The following is a 20,071-nucleotide window of genomic DNA, read 5'->3' on the forward strand; positions in this document are numbered from 1 at the left end:
TTCAAGGCAAAGCATTATACTTTTATTATTATCCTTTTGACAGAACTCATTTAAAACCAAACATGATACCAAGTTAAAGTGTAATATATGACAAATAAAATCTTAAAATTTTAAATAACAAGAAAAGATCATTAAACAACATTACAAACATATGTAATCTAACATTGTAACATAACAGGAATGATTTTATATGGTAAATTTCATCTTGACCAATGAAACAGATCACTGTACAGATTTATCAATAATTTATACACAAATATCACAACCATCATATCAGCTTAATAGATTATAATATGCAACTTCATAAATAAATATTTATCATTTCTATAAATTGTATTTCCAAATAAAACTGAGCAATTTGTTTATTACAGATGTCACTCAAAACCATAGATAACACCATGTACTGATTTTAAAACGTTCATTGAGTCCTTAATATTGGATATTAGGGTCCCATATTTTCACAGTAAGATAAAAACATCAATATTGTTTGAAATAGATCAATATTGAATTCTAGTTCTTGTTTTTAATTTTGAATATTATGGATAGGATTGAGGTCTAGGGTGAGTATCTCAGGGCCAGCGGAAGCAATTCTTGATTGGGGGGGCTTCCATCCTAGGTCCTTATAGTCGTGGGTCCAGGGGCCGCAATAACCTGGAGAAAAGAGTACTTGCAGCCAAATTATTGGGGGGGCTAAAGCCCCCCCTAGCCCCCCCACTCCGCCGGGCCTGTATCTACAACCAAGATACCTTCATGCTTTGAACATTACCCGTATAAATGAGGATGAGTCCCCCCTCCCCATCTCCTTTACTTATGCTCATTCAATACTTCACATAATTCTTTTAGTATAATATATATACCATAACAGATTTTTTATTGAAAGCCTTTTTACACAATAGTTCAGCTTAGATTAATCTGAAACCAACACAGATTCTATTTCATCCCCATTTTGGGTAGGTCGATAAACTATATACCTAATATGAATAAATTAAGTAATAGCTGTAGCCTATGTTAGACATGTTTTGTATATCTCTAATAAATTGTCCAGCAATAGTCACTCTTTAGATAAAAGCAGTTGACAAGAATTAAAACACATTTGAATATGCATGCATGTAGTAACTAGATATTGAGCAATAATTATAATAATTAATTGAGCAATAAGCAATAAAAAAACAAACTGAACACTCCTTTAAAAATATTGATTAATATTATTATTGAGTAATAAGCTGTAAAAACAATCATATAAATGAAGTTAATGTCACTGATCCTCATTTGAGGGATTTTGAATTTCTTGCAAACTACACTATTGTGAAAGTTAAATCTTTAAAAGGCACATCAGTCTAAATATGGTTCAATTCAAAGATATGATGAATTGAAACTTCGTCAACATTCGGCACCTTGTGTGGACGACATAAACAGAATACGATCAAAACAAGCCAGCAGTACCTATGATCTTTGCTAAAATCAGCTTTATGGACCCTTCTCTTAATCCAGCTGAAGGACAATATCTACTGTTGATATTTTGATTTATTTTCTTAATTAAATGTTAATTGAGTCGTGAAAACTTAGACAATCAGCGACTATAAACAATCAAATACAGGGTGATTTGTTTTTTTTTAAAAACTCATTTCACCATTAACGGTTATATATTGGTAATAACATATTAAATGGAAGACATTATACTGTTTGATAAATGTATTCATAATCATAACACCATCTCCGTTTTTTATCACATATAATACAAATTATTTACAATAATGAGGATAAGAGTTTATTACTTCCCCGTGATAAACTTGTGTATGGAAAGTTTTTATTGGAATATGAAATAAGAACTGCAGACCATCAATAAGCAAATATGGTGGCTGAATACTTCCATTTAGATTGTGGTGTTTCCAGATGAAATGTGAAAGCAAACTCTATACAGATTAATCATACTCTGAACCTATTGTGATACTTATTTCACCAGGATGTACAAACGTTGCATGATACCACATGTTAGTGTCAACCACAACTGTAAAAATATACACATAAAAAATTATAAATATTGACTAAGCTCTTTAGGAGGAAAACACAAGTCAATAATATAAAAGTATAAGATTCTGAAAATTTAACAGCCAAAGTGAGACACAGAATACCAAATTCCAATCTGATAAAACACAGATCCTATTTAGTTTCGTTTTTTATAGTTCAAAATTTTGTTTTACTTGTCTTTACTACACTAGGATCTGGAAGAGTTGTTATTATTAATGTGTTCTGGATGATGTGAGGGATTAGCCAATAAAAGGGTCTGTTACAGCAGACTTTTGACGTGTGGTGCATGGAACTGTGGGTAATCCACTAGAAACATCAATGCCGATTGGTTAATCAAATGTCGGACATCATAAGTCAAAAGCCGCTCGTATGACCTCTGACCTGACCTCCCAAAACAACTGTTCAGATTTTCATGTAGTGTAGGCCACCGAAAGTATATAAAAAAAAACGAAACGAAATATAGATCTGTATTTTAATCAGATTGACCAAATTCAAGCTGTTTTATATCTTTTGAAATGTTTAATCAGAGGTATACCTGGAAAAAGTGTGTAGCAAGCCCCCTTTCCAGACCACATTGACAACATTAATACACTAATGTCACACTAAGTGTGGTTATATGATTGAGGGCGGGATATTAAGTAATATATTGATATTGCAAGAGACCATTATTGGCATTAAACAATTTAAAATACAGATATTTCATCTATAAATACTGTAATAACATACTAAAGCCAACCCAATTTGGTTTACTTTTCTTCAGGGTCTTGATATATAAATAGCCACATGAATCAGGTGAAAGATGTTTTATTTAAAAACTTTTAAACAGTAAAACAAAGTATGTTTGGTTTTTAAATTTGTCTTTCCTGAAGAAAGAAGAGACAAATTTCAAAAGGTGCTCCCAGAAAAACAGAATATAAAATTGATGTGGCCTAAGGACATAGTCAATTGTCTGGGAGGTGAAATGTTTGTATAATGTAGCTGATTAAAATGTCATGGGATTGAATTTTTCATGTAACAAGCGGTTGCCATGCAAGATACGCCCACATTTTGCAAGAGAAGGACAGAGAACAAGCTCAAAAAAAGTAGTGATTTTTTGTACAATCAGGGGCCATAATTCGGGAAGTTACGGTCCGATATGCGCGAATATCGAAAAGAACTGAAATCTTTGGGTTATAAAATTACATTTTAAGTTTCAACAAAATTGGATAAAAATTGTGACCTCTATAGGGTCCACAACCTTGATATACCATATTTTTAAGCTATTTGAGAACAATGGGCGGCCATTTTGTCAGTCAGTTTTTGTCCGATTTTCACGAAATTTAAACTCAGCCATTCTTAGGGTTTAACAGTGATATACTAAAACTTTTTTTAAATCGGATAAAAATTATGACCTCTATTGGGTCCACAAGCTAAAAACGCGATTTTTCGTACAATATAGAAAGGAAACGAGATCTTGGATGATAAACCTATATTTCAAGTTTCGTTGAAATCGGATAAAAATTGTGACCTCTAGAGTGTTCACAAAAATTGTGGACAGAGGGGGGCGACGACAATATACGTCCACATGAAATTTTTTTACGCTATTTGAGAACAATGGGCGGCCATTTTGTCAGTCAGTTTTGGTCCGATTTTCACGAAATTTAAACTCAGCCATCCTTAGGGTTTAACAGTGATATACTAAAACTTCTTTTAAATCGGATAAAAATTATGACCTCTATTGGGTCCACAAGCTAAAAACGCGATTTTTCTTAAAATATAGAAACGAGATCTTGGGTGATAGACCTATATATCAAGTTTCGTTGAAATCGGATAAAAATTGTGACCTCTAGAGTGTTCACAAAAATTGTGGACGGAAGGAGGGACGGACGGGCGGACAGGGGCGACGACAATATACGTCCACATGAAAATGTGGGCGTATAAAAATACAAGATTATAAAAATACTTACAAATATCTCCTTTTTCAACAGTTACATTCATTGAGTGACAAATATTTTCACATTCAGGACTTGGTACAAGGTCCCACGTTTTTTTCCCTGATATTTGTGCCTGCCACGATGGTCGTTCAACATAATCAAGCTGAAGATGAATAGATTTGCATTAACACTAGTGCTTTACATGCTAAAATTTGTTTCTGCAAGTCTAGACTACAAAAATGTACAAGTGTCTTTGAATAATAATCAAGTCTAGATTAAATGCACAACAACTAGGTATCTTTGAATGATAATCATGTCTAATCTATAAACAATGTACCACTGGATGTTTTTGAATGATAACATAGTATTAAAATTTATTGTTATTTCAGTCAAACAAGCTTTTATAGAAAATCAGTGATGTGCTACAGGGGCGGATCTAGGAATTTTGAAAAGGGGGGGGGGGGGCGCCGCAAAATGAGGGCACTGACCGCGGAGACGGGGCACGCCGCTGAGAGGGGATTTTTTAGGGGGGGGGGGGAGTCCCAAAGAAAATTATCCGTCATTTCCTTGCATCTGTAGCCATTCCAAGAGCTATTTGGCTGATATTTTCGTCTAAGTAAACGTTCGGAAATCGTTGAAAAATAGCCTTAAAATCGAGCAAAAAAGTCAGTTGAACAAGCGACTCGAAAATTGTCAAGGCGAGCGAGGCATTATGATGGGAAAAAAGACGAATCTATTCCCTAGCCACTTCACTATTTAAGCCTTGTAACTTGTACTTTGTACTGTCCACACATGAAACAATGCTACATCAAGTTGCACTCATGCGCGTCGGTGAAGGGCATGAGTGTATACGCCGCGATTTCACAAGATGTCTATCTATAGCCACTCTATAGGATTAGGGCACCGTCAGCTAAACAACAAGAATTCGTTTGAAAGTGAAAGCATTAATTTGACCAGACTGGTGTGTTTGAATTGATGGTTTGGGTCGTTTGGGATCCCTGCAACGGGTTGGGAACGGACATATTTGGGTCTGAGAAAGGGCACTTTCAGCAGTAAAAAAGGGCACTGTCGAAAATTAGGGGGGGCGCGCGCCCCTCGCACCCCCCCCTTAAATCCGCCTCTGTGCTAGTAGATTATGCAACTGATTCAATCAGTTATACAAGTTGTTTGGAATTATGGAAAAATAATCATGTCAAATGTCTCTAAATAATTAATTATTTCAATTATCTCTCATTTGCACAAATTAGTTGAAAAGACGATGATGTATCAGTATTAATGAACTTACATGCATGAAAGCTCCTAGCCCACTTCCTCCCATAAACATCCAGTCTATGGTACTAGATTCAGAATCTTTGGGTATAAAATAAGGTCGTTCATAGTGGCTTCTTAATATCTTGGCTATTCCTTCATGACAGTTACTCCTGGAAACAAACACACAATAAATCAGGTTACCATTACAGTCATTACATCCCATTTAAGACTTGGATAAATACCGAATAAAATTTGTGATACTCGGCATATGAATTATTATGAAGCAAAATATCCCAATATATAATTAAGCATAATATGTAATACTGAAAGAATGCCTGGTACAATATGTAATACTGACTAAGTGCCAAGTACAATATGTAATACTGACAAAATGTCAAGTACAATATTATATAATACTGAAAGGATTCCTTGTACAATATGTAATACTGGAAGGATTCTTGGTACAATATGTAATACTAAAGTGTCAAGTACAATATGTAATACTGACAAAGTGTCAATTAGTATTGTCAAGTACAATGTAATACTAACAAAGTGCAAAGTTTATATGTAATACTATTTATTGATGAAGTACATTGTATCATGTCTGATGTATTGAGACTCGGTGAAAATGCACCACATTTATAAATGGATGATTGTAAATGTTATTTGATTGATACACTTTAATCTTGATATTCTGAATATAACATCAGATCACAACAATAAGAATGATGTTTTTACGATGGGGTAAACACATCACATATCAATTCTCCCAAACACAAAGAAATTTAATTTGACAGAAAGGGAATGTTGAAAATTACAATTTTATGGTGCAAACATGAGGTATAAAATTTTCTGTACCGTCTGAGCTCATGAAGACTAGCATACAGTGTGCTATGAAATTTTGACTGGAGAGCAGAGCTACAGCCTACTCTTATATTGAATTAGAACTGTCAAGGGTTGTTTTACATGCACGCCATGTAAGTAGGACCCCAGTTTTCCATCCTATCCAAATAACTAGATTCTGTCCTTGTCAGACCCCCTGTCCTGCACCACTGATAAAGGTAAACATACCAAAAGGAATATTCCTTATAATCTTGCAAGGCGGATATGTACAATTGTATCTTCGGAAGAGGATAAATCAAAACGTCTGAAAGTTTGGCCATGGTTCACTTCGTTTTAGCTCTGTAGAATGTACGTTCTCCTAACTTTAATGCTTTGTTGTTTTTGCACTCAGCAGATTTACCTTTGTGTCAGCTGAAAAATTCTGTGAACTTTCTCGGACAACACCGGATTGAACCCCAAACCTCCTGTATAGTGAGCCAGCACCCTACCCACTGAGCTATTGCAGCTGTGTGGAGAGAAGGTGATAAATACAATACATGTATAAAATACTGCTGAGATCCCAGGTACATGTGATGTTTAAATCTCTATTATTTATAAAGATAACCAATGGCCCAAAATAGACTAGGGAAAAAGTAGGAACTACAGCAAACATTGGCATTCTTTTGCCTCCTTTACCTCTATTCACTTGGATTGATCACAAAATTTTATTTGTAGTTTCTTTGGTTTTGGTTGTAACAGACATTAAATGAAGTTTGGGGTCATTATCTTACTTTTCTACATAAATAAAGAAGTCAGTCAGTATATTTTATAGCATGCCAGTGTGTTTCTATTAAATCTGAATAAAGAAGTCAATTGGGGAAGTAAATAACATGTGCCACCACAGATCAATTACATATTGATTCTTTCTCTTTGTGTATAAACTTAAAAATAGTATATAAGCTTACATTTAATACAATAATGACTGGAAAGTGAAAGCAGTTGTCGCTAATTTTTTTCATTGTATTACATGTATGTAATATTTCACATTCTTTCAAACTTGATATCCCCCTCCAAAATAGTGCAAATATAAACCAAGTCTGACTTTTGAAGATGCAGCTTATTTACCATCTCAAAATAATCACCAAAACAGTCTATAGGGCTAAATCTGTATATTATGGCTTCAAATGTTATATAAATTATTAATTAGACATTTATTCACACAACAAGACTATAATCAACTCTCTAGACCATTGGATGGATGCAATTTTCAATGAATTGGCACATAATTGCCATTTTGTGATTTAATTTAAAAATCGATAACCAAAAGTTTGTTTATTATCGAAACAATTGTACTTGACAACTTCAATCAGAATGATATAATTTGACTGAAATTTTCAATATGTTCATTTTTCATTATCTATTTTTATCTAACTATTACAGCAAAAACGTCCAGTATTTTATCTAAATATTACATACTGCATCTTTAAGATATATCAGAATCTATTTTCTCATAGACTTAATAAATATGTGACTGTTCAATACCGTTTCCAACATTTGCCCATAAAATGTTATTACCTGCTTAAAAACAATAAAATATCATGATAGCATAATAGCTATAGCGGGAAACTGTTATTGAGCATGCATTACATAGGCAGGTTTATACAGGAACAAGGTGGTTTCTCATCAAGAGGCTTACCTCCCCATTCACCGAAGAAACTCATGGACTTTTGTTTTTCTTTGATTAGATATCACAGGGTTTTAGACAACTACTTGGGACAAGAATAAAGGATTCTAACAGCCATCCACACAGAATTAACCAGTTTTATTTATTTAAATATATCTGTGATTTCTCCTATAATGAAATATTGATGGTCAAAGTATAATTAATTGCAAAAAACTGCATTTGCTTAAAATTCAGCTTTTCAAATCATCATAAATCTGATCCCAGATCAATATATAATATAGATTTACCTCTATGGTTAGAGTTTCAGCCTTACACAACATGTGGCACCACTTTCTATTATGTAGCTTATCAAAGACCCTTTAAAAGTATTTTCTATAAAAGTGAACTTTCCACTGAACTCAGTCAATAATGCTTATATAAGTACTTTTTCAGTCAATAAAATGTGAATGAAAGGTTAATCAAATCTTGGTATACATTAATTCATATAATTGATTAGCATGAAAAAGAGCCACATACTCAACAATACATCAACAATGGAAATATTCTGTGTATTATTTTAAAAGTTAAACGCCATGGTGAGTCAGCACCTCGCTACCTCACTGACATTATAAACGTTTGTAAATCAGAATATCGTACTAGGAGTAGTACTGAAGTGAAGCTGTTGCCCTTCTCTTTTAAAGTACATGTGAAGAAAATGTCCCAACAGTATGGCAACCGTGCCATTTGTGTTGCCGTGTCTAAACTGTGGAATAGTTTACCATTAGATTGGAGATCTTGTACAAAACTCCCTCTTTTTAAATCAAACCTCAAAACTTATATTGTTAAAAATTCTCTTAAAAACTATTTTATGTTCATAATGCTGGATTTTATATGTACAGACTATTGAGACAAATGTGTAATGGTCTTAAAACAATAAATATATATTATTATTATTATTATTATTATATAAACCAAGATTTCTTAATCAATAGTTCTAAATGAAATGGGGTTTTACGTCCTATTGTTCTGTTCTGACTGGGCTAATAAACACGGTCATGCGCCCCACAGTGTGCTATGAGGGAAATTTTGCCTTGACAGCAGTGCTACAGCCTACTTTTCTTTCAAATTCCAACTGTCAAGGGATCTTTTACATGCATGCCAATGTGTACACGGGGCTTCGGTTTTTTATCACATCCGACCGACTATACATTTCCTTTGCCAGGCCCTTTATCCTGCACCAATGACAAGGATGAAAACTTCGGAAAATCTCAATAAACTATCTTGGCCAACCAGGCCCGTAGCCAGAGGGGGGCAATGCCCCCCCTCCTCCCGAAAAAATGTTTTGCCGACCCCCCCACCCCCCGAAAAAAAATTTGCCGACCAGAGCTCTAAAATACCTACTGTAGACTGAGCCGGGTGTGCCACCCCTAAATACCTCACTGCCCCTCCGAAGCTAGGAAGCTGGCTATGGGCCTGTGGCCAACGCAGGGATGGAACAATGGACCTCCAGGTTAGCGAGCCAATGTCTTAAACACTGAGCCACCATAGCTCCCTAATCAATAGTTGTTATACACCATTTTGCAATATGGTCTAACACTACCACAACAATCATCCACAATTTCTTTTGAGCACTCTAAAGACTCCATTTATCCTTCAATCTTTTTAAATTTATATAGGCTGTTTACAGTACATGTAAGTTTATTGAATTTCTGCACTTTCTGTAATAAATCTCAGAATTATTGCTTTTACTTTGAAGAACATTGTAAATGCCCTAACTATCTGATATGTTTTAAACATATATGCATTATTTAAATTACCAGTAGTAAAACGAAGTCGCTTATTGAACTTCCAACAATTTCTTTTAATAACTTGTTGAGTGTGGTAGGGGCTATCGGGTCTTACAGAATGGTTTAACACGTCCATGTTAGATCATGAGCTCTGTCATTGAGTCAAGTGGCATGGTTTTGATTCCCCTCTTGCTCTTGACAAGGACTAGGGTCGGCTATACAACCCCATGGGTTTTTTTAAGGGTCCTCCGGTTTCCTCCCACAGCTAAAGATCCTTGCACGCTATCGAATTATTGAAATAAAATGAAACCATATGTTGGTCATGAAATAAACCCCATTTCTTTCTCTTCCTTCTTGAATTATGGCTCTTGTTCACTTCGTAAAATTTTGTGAAAACTTCAGCTAAAAAATTTATTGTCCAGACTGTTCAAAATTTATATACATTGTTTAAATTAGTATAAAAAGGAACCCCTGATGAATAACTATTACAACAATTTCTGATAATACTTATATAGTTATTGCCCTTGATAATGTTATAGAATCTTGTCAACCATTTAAAGATATTATACTCACTGTACCAAACCTTGCTTTTTATTTAGGAGTACCTAAAGATTCACAATTTGATAAAATTTATGGACTGCTCTGACCACTTAGAGACTGTCGGTATATGTTTTGTTGCCTGGCAACCATCTTTCAAAACAGCTTTTCTTTTTTAAGTATATACATTAAAAGATAGAGAGCAAGAGTGACAGCAAGAAAGAAACACACAAAAATGATGTTCACTCAACACTAACCATGTCATTATGGTAGAAAGAATTAGGAATAAATGTAGAAAATGTGTCAAGGATAAAGCCAAAGGACTACAATTATCCCATTTACAGATCTCTAATTTTGTATAATATGTAGACACAAAGATAGATGGACTGGGTGATTTCATTTGAAAGTGGACGGAAACCAGGGTTGGACCTCTCCATTCACTTGATCTGATATGTATACGTCTGTTGTTTGAGGTATCTGTATATTGTCTGTCGTTCTTAGGTTTGAATTGTGTAATTGTGGAGTGCAGTCCCCCTGTGTTTACTATTTGCTTAAACTGTAGAAGCAATGGCAGACGGACTGGATGATTTCATTTGCAGCAATGACCACAAAAATGTTAATGAAAAGGTACACCCATCCCTTATTTGTACCACCACAGAAAGGAAGGTATCATACTGTCAGCATCAGAATTAGAATCAGATGAAATGAAGAATAAATTAGAGTTCAAACAAAATTTTATTCCAAATTTTGAATTTTCTAGGCCCTGTGTGCAAATTTTAATGATTAAAGTAGCTAAGTCTCTAACTCAATATCATCCAAAATCTTCAACATTGAAAACACGATTTATTTGTCAAATTAAATCAACATTCATGTTGTGATCTTACCTGGAAAAGATGGGCTTATGATATCCAATATTTAAGACAAAATAAACATTTTACCATTGGTACACGAATCGTGTACCATAATGCTCTTCAGCCCCAGTTGTATCAAGAGACTCGAGGGACGAGGCTAGACACATTGCACCAAATCAAACGGCGTATGTAGACTGGAATAACCAGACGCTAGAAATTTGCACTCGCTTGAGACTGCTGGCTTATTTCGCCGAACATAACTGATTTGAAATTTGAGTAAAAACGGAAACCATTGAATGTAAATCAGTTTATATACATTCATATTACAGTATTATATGCGTTGCGACCCACTTTTGTCAATTTCTAGGTCCCAAATGTTAGCGATTTAGCTCCTTTAAAACATGTGTGTAGTTGATAAAAAGTTTTCCTTACAACATTAGGAATGTTTTCCGTAATGAATTTCAAATGTAGAATTATTGACTTTTGATCCAATAAGTTTTTTCCTGATAACGCTGACAAGCAAATCCAGACTCTGATCAATAAACATTGAACTACCGGGTATGTATATATAACCTAAAGATTACTATAATATTCATATTGTAAATACCCAGTCAAAGTAAATATTGTAATTCAGTCCAAGAAAATAAAAAAATAATAACATCTACAAACAAAATCGCTTGGTAACAAGTTATAAACGATAAATACTAATCACTGATATCGGTCATAGTTCTAAGACTTTATTTTTACCTATAATATTACTATACAGCACAGCAGTTATCACTAATAAATCGGCTAAAGTGAAGAGATATTGATATAAAGTTTGAAGAGACAACAGATAATATAAAGTAAATAAAATTACAAAACATGAAATTAGCATAATGATCTGTCACTTATTTTTCCAGGCAAACATTCTCATTTTATTAAATCACTTGATGGTTTTTTAGTAATAGAAAGCCAAGAAAAACCCATAAGGTTAAAGCAAAAGAGAGAGAGAGAGACAGAGAGAGAGAGAGTGAGAGAGAGAGAGAGAAAAAAAATGGGGTTTAACTCCACTCAACACAAACTAGGTCATTTTAGGACTAGCATATGGTTCAATTTTATTTCAATAAAATCGCTTGCGCATAGGGGTCTTTAGCAGTGGAAGGAAACTGGAGAACCTGGAGAAAACCCACAAGTTTGGACAGACAACCCTATTCCTTGTCACGTACAACCGGGGAAAGAGCTGATAGTTCTTGCTATAATAGTTAAAAAATATATAATGATAAGAGAATGTGCTGAAAATTTCAGTAAAATTATTTCACTCTGAGCTTACAATAGAACTATAGACTAGCCTCGATCGTCATTACTACAGTCTTTTCGATAATAAACCAAGTCTTGAATCAAGACTCTTGATTATCCATTTTTACGGTAACCACATCTATCAGAAAACGTATTTGAATCCACTAAATATCGCAGTCATCAAGAGTTGATTATGGTCTTGGTAAGTTAATTAATGTCTAATAATGTAGATAACATTTAAGGTCTAAAGAAAGACCTGCATTTAGGTCTTGCATAATGTATGTTTAAAGGAGCTAACCCTCTAACTCAATATTTCCATAATATTTGAAATTAAAAATATGAATTAGAATTCAATATTGGTTCATTTCTATCAATATTTATGTTGTTATCTTACTGTGAAAATATTGGATCCTAATAATATTCAATATTTAAAACCCATTGAATATTCTATTGTCGTATATTCTATGGTTTTGGGAGCAATTTGTAATGAAGAAAGAAAAACATACAAGACAATACTGAAGTAATTAGTAATGGCTGATTCACAAACTACAAAATAATAATAAAAACACATGTAGAATGAACTAAGCAGCCGTAAATGACTCGTCATTTGGACTATTTACGTTTTTCACTGAACATAATTAATTAGAAATTGCAATAAATATTTTAAAAATTGAATATAAATCACTTTATATACATTCATATTACATTATTAAGTTCTTTTAGACTCATTTTCGTCTATTTTAAGGTATTAAGAATAGATCTATATGCCCTGTAAAGAAACATTATGGGAGATTAGATAAAGAGCTGGCAGTTCTCACTATATAATAGTTACAAACTAGATAATGTTAAGGGAATTTGCTGAAAATTGATCCACTCTGAAACTGAGAATTTAGCAATTGAATTTTTGGCCTAGCCTTGATCATCATTACTAAAGTCGGTACGTTAAAATACATAGTTTCGATTATCCATTTCTTGATTTAATCATGAATGACCATAGAGCATATTAGAGCAGCAGATCAGATCCTAATCTAATTAATATCGCGTGCTAGCGATGACATAGAGAGTTGATTATGGTCTGGATAACTTAATTAATGTCTAATTAATAATTTAGATAACATTTCAGGCCTAAAGAAAGACCTGCAAAAGGCAGATTTAGCTCTTGCATAATGTATGTTTAAACAGGCATTATGTAAGAGCTAAATCTGCCTATTGCCGGTCTTTCTTTGGGTCTTAAATGTTATATAAATCATTATTCAGACATTTATTAACATGAAAAAGTCATAATCAACTCTTGATGCCATTGGATGGCTCTGATTATAAGTAGATTAGATTTGATTTGGCCATTTAATGATTTAATCTAAAAATGAAGAAGCGAAGCTAAGACTCGAATGACCAGTCAATTCACATATGGTGTCAAAACCAGAACCTTTTCAATATTCATTTTGCATTATCTATTTGAAATAATACAGCGAGAATGGGCAGCTCTTTATCTATATCTTACACAATTCCCCTTTAAGCAGGTGACAAACAATCTTGGTATCAACATGACAGATATCAGTCAGTTATAGTCACCCAAACCTCAAAACAATTCATTTAAGACCCACACCTAATAAATGTTGTTAGCTTAAAACAGGACATGGTGGAAATAACATTAATAAACATAGTTCATAAAATGACAAATACTTGAAATTCTGATTAATGTTCATATCTTAAAGATGGGTTCCCGCGTACAAACTGGGTGATTTAATGTATATATGGACTAAAAACATATTCAAACTAATTAATTTGTCATAATTATGCTTCAAATCCTTCTCAAACATTGTAATTGCGAAGGAATGCCCTGCTATTAAAATTTGATCAAACCAGGTCATGTTTACGTCACGTCTTGCAAATTAGAGGAGAATTCATTGCATACATAAGACGATGTTGTCTTTAATCGCTTACTATTTATTACAAATATCGAATCCTAATTAAATTCTCGGATTATCCACTACCCGCGTCTTTTTCCGTCATTTTTATCTCTGAAAGTGGTGTACGTCTAACTCTTCATAAAGTTTATCAACTTGTACATCAAGCGCTCAATGTTCGCGTGTGAGCTTTGACATCAAGGTTGCAGAAACTCTTAATCGTCGGGCTGTTGATTAGGGGAACCCTTACATTTTTGTCCTGTATACGCTCCATGAGTGTTTTTCGGGGAATCCAGTATTTTTCTAGTAAGATTGGATATCTCTACTTTCCATATATACCAAAATTGCCATACTTTTATTGGAAATAAAAACCCGATAAATACTTTTCTGGGAACCCATCTTTAAAGAAATAAAACAACAAGGAAAGCTACACTGCATAAATAAAATTTTGCATTTTTAAAATATCAGAAATTTCTTTTTGTTGTTTGAATTGAATATTGCATTGGTTTATCACATGTTAAAAATGTGTTCGAAGAATTTTTGAAAGTAAGTACCAGAAGGGAACATCAGTCAACACTTTCCTATAGTCATTGATTGTACAAATGTCTTTTCGGGTGATTTTGGGGTTTAAATTTTGAATTAAAATAAAAAAAGTTTATTTTCCTGTTGAAAGAAGTGGCATATCCAATTTTTCATCAATTTACTCCAAAAAATAATGTTCGCCATTTACAATAAGGTTAACAAGTTCATCTCCGTTAAGAGCAACCCTCTTCGTTTCCAGTGAGTTTAATCAAGTTGCAATCATGGGCGGGTGATTCCGATCTAGGGCCTAAAATAAGGTTAAATTCTCGTGGCACCGATTCTGTGCCCAACGGCGAGCGCTGGCCCCATCGGAGGTGCGAAGTTCAGAGCTGAAAAACGACATCTTTGAACAATACTAGCGCAGTTTACATAGGAGTTTATTTGACTATGTGCAGCCTTTTTCGCATGAAAACTTGCTCGACCCTGCAGGGCATTTCTTCTGGAAAAAAAACAATGTCGCTTGCCCACATTGCTTTTTAGGCGGCGGTGGATCAAGCTCCGGTTTTCCATCCATATTTCAATACTTAAAAATCGCAGAAAATTAAGTCAAAAGAAAACTTGTACACCGTAAAACTGAAATGACGATCAAGGATGCAGCGGATCGGATACCAGGTCTACTGAAAAGCATGACTAGTGAGCTGATGTCGCGGCTGGCGCTCAGTCGACTCATCCGAGGGAGTTGATCCAGCGCCAGTTGATCTGATCTGATCTGATCTGTGCAACTTACCACAACAAGAGGAAACACCCATTAGAGGTCAGGAGGCATCACTACCTTAGACTTTTTTTATTTTATTTTTTTTCAGAGTGCGTTTTTCTTTTTTTCGAGGCACAGGTTTTTGATTTCGAAGCACGTTCGTGCTCCAAAGCATGTTATTTTAGACCTTGTTCCGATCATAAATGAACTGTCCACAAGAAGAGAAGAGAAAAGAATGCAAGCGACAATAAGACCTGTATCAGGTAAAAATAAGAGGCTAAGTTCAACAAAGGTTGTTTTTTTTAACTGTGACAAATTATAATAATTTTACTGTTATCACTTGAGTAAATTCACTATACTACTGTGAAAGAGTAATAATAATAATAAAATATATACAAAATTTTAAATACATAATATATTTCACAATTAATCTTGTATGTACATGTACATGTAGGGGGTACATGTATGTGATAGAGTAAATTATAACTCTACATGTACATACAACATAATTCTGAAATATTATGTATCTAAAGTTTTGACAAAATAAATGGACAAAGAAACTCTGCACTCTAATATTCTATGAAAAATTCGAGACTGACATTCCTATGGGGGTGTTTTTTCATTAAATGTGAGAAATTCCAATAAGATGTGTAAATCTTTAAAAATAAAATTTAAATGATGAGGTTAAAAAGAGAATAAAATTCTGAAGTCAATACACTATAAAAACTACATTATAAAAACTAGAAGTAAATACACAAGACTACGGCACTCTATATATATAACAAACTACCGGTAAAAATATTTTCGAAGATATTCTTAATTTTTAAAACATTGTATATGCCTACACCTGTGAAAATAAATAGACAAAGCAAATATTCCCTCATATATTTTAATTATTGACAGTTAATTATGAGCATTCAAGACACTAATTTTTATGCATTCACAATATCGATATCATAGGATTTATTAATTCTTGTCGCCTTTATTGGGCTAAACAGAAATTTGAACAAAAGACAGACAGACGGACAGAGTAGTCACCACATTAATGTAAACATAAAAAAGGTAAAATTTTTTAAATACATACCATCCAAAATACCATGGCCTTTCTCCCTCTTCGAAAGCAACTCTTGCATCTGTCATATTAAGTGCCTCTTCTAGACTTTGAAACTCGGTTTTATAAGGAAAAAATTGACATTCTTCCTCAGTAATGTCAAATGCACCCTCAGTGTTTGTATATAAATCTTTAAAAAAATTGTAACTAAAAGTTTGCATGGCTGTCCAATTGCTTGTTGCATCTTTAATTAAAACTGGCACTCCAGTAAAGGCATATTTTGCCATAAAAGTTTCCACAGAAAGATTTCTTTCTATTGGCACTGCTCTCAAATCTCGGCATACTTTGCAATTTGCAAGTGGTCGTACCATTTCTGATATTACTGGGTTTATATCAATTACACAACGGGAGCCATAAACCATATCATACACTGCTTCTTTCGCGCCCAACTGAAACCCTATCGCGGTGAAGGCAACTATTACTATTAACTGTATCTGAAATAACGGTCTGTTTAGTATTTTGTATTGAGATTTAAGTCCTTTCTTTTGAACTGATTTGTCAGAACCATTTTCCACCGTTGGGTCAGTCGATAGAAATGTTTCTTTAATCTCCTGGTCGTCAAGACCTTTCTTGAGCGCATTTTCGCGTATCTTTAGGAACTTTTGCGTAAGTTCATCGATTCGGCTTTTTTCTTTGATAGCTTTAGCCATTTTTACGATCTAGTCACCACTTTGGATACTTTCTGTATTGTGAAATACCACTGTAAATAAAGAAACAGGATACGATAGACATGATTACAAGTATTACCCGGATGATATTCCCCGCAGTTAATCAAATGTCAACTTTGTATATTTATAGCTCTATTCAAATTGTGTGTTGACATTGTATATTAAGCACCCATTGAGTTTGTTATCCGTATGCTTACCTTTACCGCTATACCCAAATATAATTTTGGTTTTTTTCTGGAACGCAAATATTGCCCCCTCTTTCCGTGTTTACGGTCTGTCTAGTCCTCGTCAATATTGAAGTTAACGTATATTTAAAATCTGCACGATTGTTAACATATTGTCATTGTCCAATCATAGCTTTCATTATTGCTTTGTAAGTTAATACTTCCCACAAATATCATACCTGTCAAAATGTACGTACTATTGACCAATCAAGAGTGTCTATCCTGCGCGACCTTTGGAGGAGTTCGTAGTCACATTAATACTGTGAGTCTTGTGTTATAATTGTCATATTGTTATAATTTTATGTACATGTTTATATTGTATGCTGTCCTAAATGGATGTTTCGATGCAATAAAATCTTATCTTATCTTATCTTAATCTAACGCCTGCGATTTAGATTGCAAGGTTAATCATTGAGTCAGAGTTTGTGGTTTTGATCCCATGTATGTTCGTGGCAAGTATTACGGGGAGGGAGAGGGGGGGGGGGAGACGTCTAGTGGTTTAAAGCGTGGGCGTTAGATTATAAGGTCTGACATTAAGTCAAGTGGCGTGGTTTCGATTTCCCCTTTGGGCATGACATGATGTCCAACCTCGTAGGTTTTCTCCGTGTTCCCTCGTTTCCTCCCACTGCTAAAGCGAATTTAGAAATTAAATTGAACTATATGTTAGTCACGAAATGAACTTGACGTTAACCCCTAGACCCCTTCCAGCACCGGTATCGAACTCCAGACATCCTACAGGTAGTAGAGATCTTACTCACTGAGCCATCGTGGCTCACCAAATTATAGCATGGGATTAGAAGCAGATAATTGAAAAGGTACATGTATACAATATTGATAAATACAGAACTCCAACTGTATAAAACAGTCATGAAGCGGTTATAATAATATGAGGTTTAACGTCATATACGTGTTTATAACATTTAAGGTAAATTGAAAATATTTACAAAACAGGCTGTTGTATAGCCTACCGCCGTATTTATCACCCGGCTAAATTATTGTGTAGGTGACGAACGGATATAGGTATAGCTTCTCTTACCACGTCATTTTTATTCACACGAAAGGTAATGAAATCAGAAATAGGCAATTTAATCGGGTACGTAAATCCAGCACCTTTTCCATTGGTGATAAACTCATGTGTGCACAAATACCGCTGTAAGCTGCTTGATGAGCGCTGTGTATCTAGGCTGTGTTCCTGATTTTTCTAATAACTAACAATTTCTAAATTATACTTTTCCGCACCTCGACAATAGATCCAACGTGCGACAAGAACAGTATATCAGACGAATCGTGTAGATTAATATAAGTCCAATTAAAGGATATTATTTTTAGCGCCAACGTATCGATTATCGTGTTTGTTTTTATTCCCGTGGTTTTATTCAACTGGTTCTTGCATGTTTTCTGGTTAGCAGGAAACAAGAGAAATTTTATTAACAATAATAGATCGATTTGGCCTATTCAATAAAGAATACCATTTTCTATTAACACACGTATGTTGACTCTATATCACGTGGACGACGCATTGAAAATGTAATCCATTAAAGAGACAAGTCTACGGGGAATATAATTGTCAAAGTTGAAACTAAATTATAATTTTCTCTCCCCACCTTGAAGTACATTCGAAAGATCATCTCCCCATTTATTCTTATGAAACTAAATTAAAATTATCTCGCCCCACCTTGAAGTACATGTATACAAAATCATTCGATAAATCATCTCCCCATTTATTCTTATCTTCATTATCTCAGTTGGAGCACGAAACAACATTCCATTACATCTCAATTCCTATCTATATAAATATGGAAGGATAACGTTGCCACTATTATTTCAATGTTCACGGTGCAAAATACATATGTCAGCAATTCAAAATACGTATGTTAGTTTTGCAATTTCCATTGCTCCACAGTACCAATGTCACAGTGTTAAAATTCAGAATACACTTTTCAATAATACAAAATACAGTGTTAGACCGGGAGCCCAGGCTCTACCTAGCTGAAAAGTGTACCAATTTTCTCCTATATGGTATCAATGTATGTATATCTGGTATCATCAGAATGTAAGTCTGCCGGGTTTCTGGTGGTGGGTATGGTATTCCACGCCCTAAATGCCATGATCCCCAACTAGGCTAGATTAGCTCAAAAGTGTACCACACGAAAATCTTACTGCAGTGTACAGTACATCTTCAGGTATTACAAAAACACTCTGACAGACATTTCTAATGGTGGGGTACCCCTGACAGAGCTATGTAATTGCCAGACATTTGTAGTGGTGGAGTATCCCTGACAAGAGTTATCTAATATTTAGACTAAAGCTAGGCTAGATTAGTTGAAATCTGTACCCCCTAAAACAGCTTTGGAGTTGTTCAGTACCACCACAGGAGTCATGAATGGTCACTGCCAGACAGTTTGTGCTGTGGGTTACCCCTAACAGACACGCCCCAAAATGCCACGCCTCCAACTAGGCTAGCTTCGCAGGCACTGTTCCCGTGTTCTAAAAAATTAGATTTTTAGCCAGGATGCGTAGGATACTAATACCTAGCACGTATGGAAGAGGCGATGAACTGCGATTGCAAGAAATTGATTTTTGGGCAAAAAACATTTTATGGGGCTAAAAATGCGTTTTTGAAAAATAAAATTGTTCCTATACAACCGCAGTTTATCGCCTCTTCCATATGTGCTAGGTATTAGTATTCTACGCATCCTGGCATAATTTTTAATTTTTTGGACCACAGGAACAGTGCCGACTAATCTATCCTAGT

General features: G+C 34.5%; 1 protein-coding gene and 1 long non-coding RNA gene across 3 annotated transcripts in view; one reads left to right on the top strand and one right to left on the bottom strand.

Moving 5' to 3' along the window:
* On the bottom strand, nt 1-18,579 carry LOC126811934 (uncharacterized). Of its 2 annotated transcripts, none has more exons than XM_056098959.1 (5): nt 18,353-18,579; nt 16,398-17,124; nt 5,227-5,362; nt 3,975-4,104; nt 1-2,008 (listed from the first exon to the last, which is right to left on the bottom strand). In XM_056098959.1, the coding sequence occupies exons 2-5, from the start codon at nt 17,072-17,074 to the stop codon at nt 1,923-1,925; spliced, it is 1,029 nt and encodes a 342-aa protein (XP_055954934.1). In that variant the 5' UTR covers nt 17,075-17,124; nt 18,353-18,579; the 3' UTR covers nt 1-1,922. The 2 variants fall into 2 exon arrangements, with proteins under 2 accessions (XP_055954934.1, XP_050393957.1); XM_050538000.2 differs by lacking the exon at nt 18,353-18,579 and adding an exon at nt 17,290-17,446.
* Nucleotides 17,363-20,071, top strand: part of LOC126811938 (uncharacterized) — an 11,687-nt gene continuing 8,978 nt past the window's right edge. The window contains exon 1 of the long non-coding RNA XR_007675785.2: nt 17,363-17,578. This is a non-coding gene — a long non-coding RNA (uncharacterized LOC126811938). The remainder of the gene's footprint in view (nt 17,579-20,071) is intronic.

The sequence above is a fragment of the Patella vulgata genome, chromosome 2 (genome assembly GCF_932274485.2).
Source record: "Patella vulgata chromosome 2, xgPatVulg1.2, whole genome shotgun sequence".
NCBI lineage: Eukaryota > Metazoa > Mollusca > Gastropoda > Patellidae > Patella > Patella vulgata.

What these genes read in the sequence shown, in the direction of transcription:
- LOC126811934 (XM_056098959.1), bottom strand. Translation starts at nt 17,074, where the DNA reads ATGGCTAAAGCTATCAAAGAAAAAAGCCGAATCGATGAACTTACGCAA. An exon ending in AGGCCATGGTATTTTGGATG is followed by an intron (nt 5,363 to 16,397) that starts GTATGTATTTAA and finishes GTTTGTTTCCAG; the next exon opens with GAGTAACTGTCATGAAGGAA. An exon ending in GGCTAGGAGCTTTCATGCAT is followed by an intron (nt 4,105 to 5,226) that starts GTAAGTTCATTA and finishes ATTCATCTTCAG; the next exon opens with CTTGATTATGTTGAACGACC.